We start from the raw sequence: 5459 nt of genomic DNA on the forward strand, positions 1-5459 counted from the left end.
CTGGGATCACAGACGAGGCCTCAGGCCCCCACCTTCCTTAAAAATGGTAGGCCAGGGATTGGGAAGTTTTCCCAATGTTGGCTGGCAGGCTGGGAGTCCGGTCTTGCTCCAGTACCAGGCTTGATTTGTGTCTCCCGTTCCACACTAGTCTTGCACCGGTGTCACATGGAAGTACACCACTAGATATGTCTCCAGGCAGCTATTGGCTCAGCCGAGACTCTGCCTCTTGGGCCCTTAGGAGGTGGGCTGTGATGTGGGAGAAGATGGTTTGTTGCACGGTGCAGCTCTTTTGCGTCCTCTTAGGTGCTGGGCACAGGATGACGGGTTCTTGGTGGCAAGGCTGGTGTGGGCCGTGCTGACCACAAAGGCAGGGCCATTAGGAGGAGAGGCCAGGACGCCCCGGTCCCCGCGGGCAGCCTTGTTGGAAGTGCAGCTGTCTGATCTGGAACTCTGCTTGGTCTGGTGCCTGGGGATGTGACTGAAGGGAGGAGCACTCGGGGCTCCCGACACAGGCTGGTTCATTGTGCTGGCTCCCGTGGTCCCCGACAGGGCTCTAGGGCAAGCCTGGGCCCTGTGGGCCACTTGGGGCCCTGCTCGTTGCTGCTGCAATGCAGAGTGCCCCAAATTGGAGCATAGATCTGCAACATCATCTTCTCTCCCCAAAACTGGGGGTGCTGCCGAAAGCCCCATGCTTATGGGGGCCGGCATTGTGGTGCCAGTTGGGGGTGCTGGCTGTTGGGCCCAGCATGAGACACAGCGCCAGGCAGCTGGGGGGCCGCTGTCAAGCCAGGGGCAGCGGCAGTGGGCTGGGATGTGCAGGAAGATGGCTTGTTGCATGGTGAAGCTCTTTTACACCTAATCAATCTCTGGGCACGGGATGATCCCAGCAAATACAGACATGCTGGGGCTTTTGTCTTGCTGTGGCGGTGTCAATATCCACAAATACAGCTGTGACCATCCTGCCACCTCGGATGGTGTGGGGACCCTTCGCTTTCCCTGGTCTTCACGACCACGCTCAGACAGGGACTGCCTTGGTGTCTCGACTGGGTAAACTGAGGCCCCTGGGAGCCGAGGAGGGACCAGAGCTCAGCCTCCTGCGCCTGGGGTGCCAGCAAGGGGCAAGGTGGGCTGTTGGTGATAGGAGCATCTGCCCAGACAGGGTCTTTGGCGACGGTCCTGCCCACCTGACGGCCCCACACCTGCTGCCCTCTGACTGCTCAGTGTCCCAACACTCGCCACCCGGACCCGTGTCTCAGCCACACTGCAGGGGGGGCAGCAGCCGAGCCCGGGCAGGGCCGGGAACGGGTGTCTTTGCTCAGGAGAAGAACTGCCCGGCCTCCCCGACCTCCCTCTGCCCACCTTTGCTCTTCCAGTTTCGGTCGGCCGCGTAGCCCAGGTGCCTGGTACACTTGCGGTTGAACTCGGCCACCAGGAGCTGTATGGGTTCTGGATCAGCAGGATGGCCGAGTCGAACATCTCAATCTCCCTGGGGCCGCTCTCGTGGGTCTTCTCGCAGACGGTGCGCCGGCTGCCAGTGGTCCTTCTTGCCTTTTAACCCTGCGGGGGAGACGTGGGACCGCTGAGGATGGTGATGGACCCTGCCGTGGCAGCAGGCAGAGCTGAGCGTACCTCCAGGAGACCCCACAAGTCCAGACCCTGCAGGCGCATGCCTCTGGGCGTCTGCAAGGCGATTTCCTGCAAGCATCGCCAACAACCCAAGAGGCAGTCATGGCCTCAGGCATGGCCAGAGTGTGCAGGACACCTGCCAGGATCGCAGGGCAGCACGGGGTTCTGGGCCCTTGGAGCAGCTGTCCCTGTGAGGCCGGGCTTCCAGTCCCCGCCCAAGCAGTGGGCCCTGGGGTCCTGTGGTGGGGTCCCAGCCCTCCCCACCCATAACAGAGTCACACATGGGTCAGCAAGACGCTGTGGGCACGTTCAGCGGTGGCCTTTATGCTGGGGATGGAGGGGCACCTCCCAGGAACTAGGAGTAGGGGGCTGATCAGGGGGTGCAGCCAGATGTCACAGAAGGACCCCCAGAGGGGTGCACTAGAACCTAGACTGCAGCCATATCCTGACAGACCCAGGGTCCGCCAGCCGGGGACCCATGCTCCATAAACGAACATGCATGTCTCCTGGGCTCTTGGGGACAGCGACGAGCCCCAACACCATCTGCTTCGTGAGTGGGGGAGGGGGGCATGCAAAGGTGCAGCAGGCAGGGCCAGGTTCTTTGATGCTAGGAAACAAGGCCTCTGAGTCCGGTTTGCCTCCTGGAACCCAACCTAGTTCAAACAGATCTCTGCCCCAGGCCTAACAACTGTCAGCCTTCGCCGGGGCTCCTACTGCCCAGCACCGGGGACGAGGGAAAGAGGAGCCAGGCCACGGGCTGTAAACACGGGATCAGGATCGGGATCGGGTCCCCAGCACCCCAAGACCTGCAGTGTCTTCTGTGTGCGGCAGCCTGTCCCCACAGCAACTGCTCCGTGTGTCCATGGGCCACAATCACCCAGGACAGACCGGGTGCCCATGCATGTCACTGGGGGGTCGGTGCAGAGGCCAGCGGCCACCCCGCACCAGTCCCATAAGCCTCACAGGGGGAACCCCCAGGGCCATCACACGTGGCCACGCCAGCCACTTGCAGAGCAAGACCACCAGCTGTGCAGATGGCTACGGTCCTCTAGACGAGCCGGTGGCCAGCAGCCCGTGCCATGGGACTCCACGGGCGCCAGGCCACAGCAGGCAGGACCCTGGAACAGGTCATCTGGCCGCCCCCCTGGGGGTGCCGGTAACACTCAGAGCATAAGGATGAGCGACCAGCTTTCTTGGCTTCTCCCACCAGACCAGAGCCCCCCGCCAAGGTCAGGATGCTATGGACCTGGGCTTCTCTTCCTAAACCATAGTCCGGTCAGGAATCTGGATGCAACGGGGGTGACACCTGACGGTGGACTGACAGCCCTTCACTTGGCTGGGCTTCTCGGTCCTACTCAGCACAGGGAGGCCTCTCACTTCCGCAGGGAGAGACTAGGGGCCACACAACTCCAGGGTCCTTTGCACCCATCTTCAAAAAAACAGCGCTTTGAGGAGCTCCTTCTGGCCTCCCAGAAAATCAGAAAAACGAGCCGGTGACGTCTCACAGAATTACTGCGGGTTCTGCCAACAAAGGGAAATTCGGAAAGTGGTCATAGCCTGGGAGCGTGAGCCGCCAGCATGGATGTCCCGAGTCCCAGGCCAGCCGCAGGGCTGGGAATGTGTTTGCAGTGCTGGTTCCCCGGCCCCCAGGACTCCAGGCCCTGTGGCCCTCACTCACCCTTGTTGTACAGGGTCCCATCGAAGCTGTAACTCCCCGTGTAGAAGCAGGTGACGTGCTCAATGAGGTGCCGCGCCCACATGCTCCTGGCTCCCGGGAAGCTCAGCAGAGCCACAAACACCTTGGCCTTGGTGGGCAGAAACCGCCGGTCTGTACAGCGAGTGTCTGAAAGGCCAGAGGCTGACCACCGACCGCCCCACCCGGACCCACCACCCCCTGTCTCCTGCTTCATAGATGGGGAAACCGAGGTAGTTCCGGGGGGGGAGGGGCGGCCACCCAGACTTGTGCCCAGAGAGAGCTCCGGGGATGATGAGGCCACCCACAGCCCGGGCAGGGAGCCCTGGCTCCCCGCACAGCACAGAACATTCCAGATTCTGCTGGAGGGTGGTGGGGCCCTGCTTCATGGCTCTCTTGCTGTTCCTCAAAGTACCTCCGTCCCAAGACCCAGGGAAAGGTCAGGTGTGTCCCGGGTCCAGCTTCCAGGGACAGTGGTGGCCTCCCCTCTCTACCCCAGGACGCATGCAGCCGCACTGGTCTCTCCAAATGCCCAGAGAGCACACACGGCAGACATGGCAGGGAAGGCCCCTCACACCTCATGCCCAGCGGCCGAACTCACCCTGCACGGGTAGACCTCGCAGTATCCAGCCACCCTCTGTGCCTTGGGTTCCTGGCCACATAGCGCACTATCCACGGCATCCCAGAGGCTGAACTGAGGCGTGGGGTAAGCACAGTAGCACTCCCAGCCCCACAGGATGGCCAGGGGAACTTCTGCCAGGGAGCGAGGGGGGAGAAGCATGTGGGGTGCCCACCGGGGCCAGGCCTCCCGGCTCCTGTCAACATGGACGGTGGCGATTCTTCCTGTGCAAGGCCCACTAGCATCTGCCTTGACCTCCTGTCATGATCTCAGGGTCCTGGGATGGAGCCCAGTTTAGGCTCTCTGCTCACCAGGAAGTCTGCATCTCTCCCTCTTCCCCGCCCTTTCTCTCTTACACAGAGGCTCTCTCTACAAATAAATAAATAGATAAATAAATAAATCCTTCAAAAAAAAATAAAAGCTCGTGTTTTGGCAAGCTTTTATGTTGGAATACACTAGAGAGAAATGACATGGGGCGCCTGGGTGGCTCAGTGGTTTGGGCTGCTGCCTTTGGCTCCGGTCATGATCTCAGGGTCCTGGGATCGAGCCCCGCATCGGGTTCCCTGCTCCGCAGGAAGCCTGCTTCCCTCTCTCTATCTCTGCCTGCCTCTCTGCCTACTTGTGATCTCTGTCAAATAAATAAATAAAATCTTAAAAAAAAAAAAAAGAGAGAGAAATGACACGCTTTCATTACCATAGCATACTCCCTTTTATTTTAAGCACCTTCAGGTTTGGCTCAGGTATTAGAAAGGAGAGGATTCCCATAAGGAAGGGGGAGCTCCATGAACTGTGCATTTTGGCTGTGTTGGTCTCATGATGAGTCTTCGTGTGTGGCGGGGGAGGGAGGCAGGGGCAGGGTGACCGTTTCCACCCTGTGTCATCAGGGCCACTGCTGCTCACAGGGCTCAGGGGTGGGACTGAGCCTGTTCATCCCGAAGCCTAGAGTCTCCCCTTTCCTGCACATCACATCCCTGTCCAGGGGACCAGTCCCTTGAAGTCTGCCCTACCAAATGCCTAGGTGAAGTCTCTCCTAGGGGACATTTGTAGACACTCTCCGCTACAGAAAACACAGTGAGCTCAGACCAGCAAGGGCCCTGGTGCCCTGTGGCTGTGCCCTGGGGATGTCAGGGCCAAGGTCCCCTTCTAGAATCTGTGGGGCTTCCTGGGTCCCAAACACCCAAGCGAGGGGGCCTCCTCCATCCGTCTCTGTGCCTCCCCCATCACTGCAGCACCTGTGTGTGCTTCCCAGGTTCTGGGTGGACAGCTGGAAAGGGGGGCCCTGCAGTTTTTAAAATGGACGTGGGTCTTTAGAATCATTGAGACCTATTTTTATTCGGTATTTAAACCCTATTTCCTGAATTATTTTGGTCACATCAGTTTTTCCATCTTAGAGTGACTACTTTCAAGGGCCTTCTGCTTTGTTTCAGTCATGACATGCCTTTGCTTTTTGATATTGATGTTTGAGTCATTTGACTTTCTTGCTGTTCGTTTTCACTTTATTGTTGGAATTCTCTATTTTCA

General features: G+C 59.2%; 1 protein-coding gene across 2 annotated transcripts; it reads right to left on the reverse strand.

The window, feature by feature from the left end:
• Positions 1-767: 767 nt before the first annotated feature.
• On the reverse strand, positions 768-4286 carry LOC309850438 (sialate:O-sulfotransferase 1-like). 2 transcript variants are annotated; one of them, XM_082704377.1, is made up of 3 exons: positions 3921-4286; positions 3305-3431; positions 768-1557 (listed from the first exon to the last, which is right to left on the reverse strand). In XM_082704377.1, the coding sequence occupies exons 1-3, from the start codon at positions 4098-4100 to the stop codon at positions 1478-1480; spliced, it is 387 nt and encodes a 128-aa protein (XP_082560503.1). In that variant the 5' UTR covers positions 4101-4286; the 3' UTR covers positions 768-1477. The 2 variants fall into 2 exon arrangements, with proteins under 2 accessions (XP_082560503.1, XP_082560504.1); XM_082704378.1 differs by having other exon boundaries at positions 3305-3469.
• Positions 4287-5459: the final 1173 nt, after the last annotated feature.

Source organism: Mustela nivalis, assembly GCF_964662115.1.
Source record: "Mustela nivalis genome assembly, chromosome: 16".
NCBI classification, from domain to species: Eukaryota; Metazoa; Chordata; class Mammalia; order Carnivora; family Mustelidae; genus Mustela; species Mustela nivalis.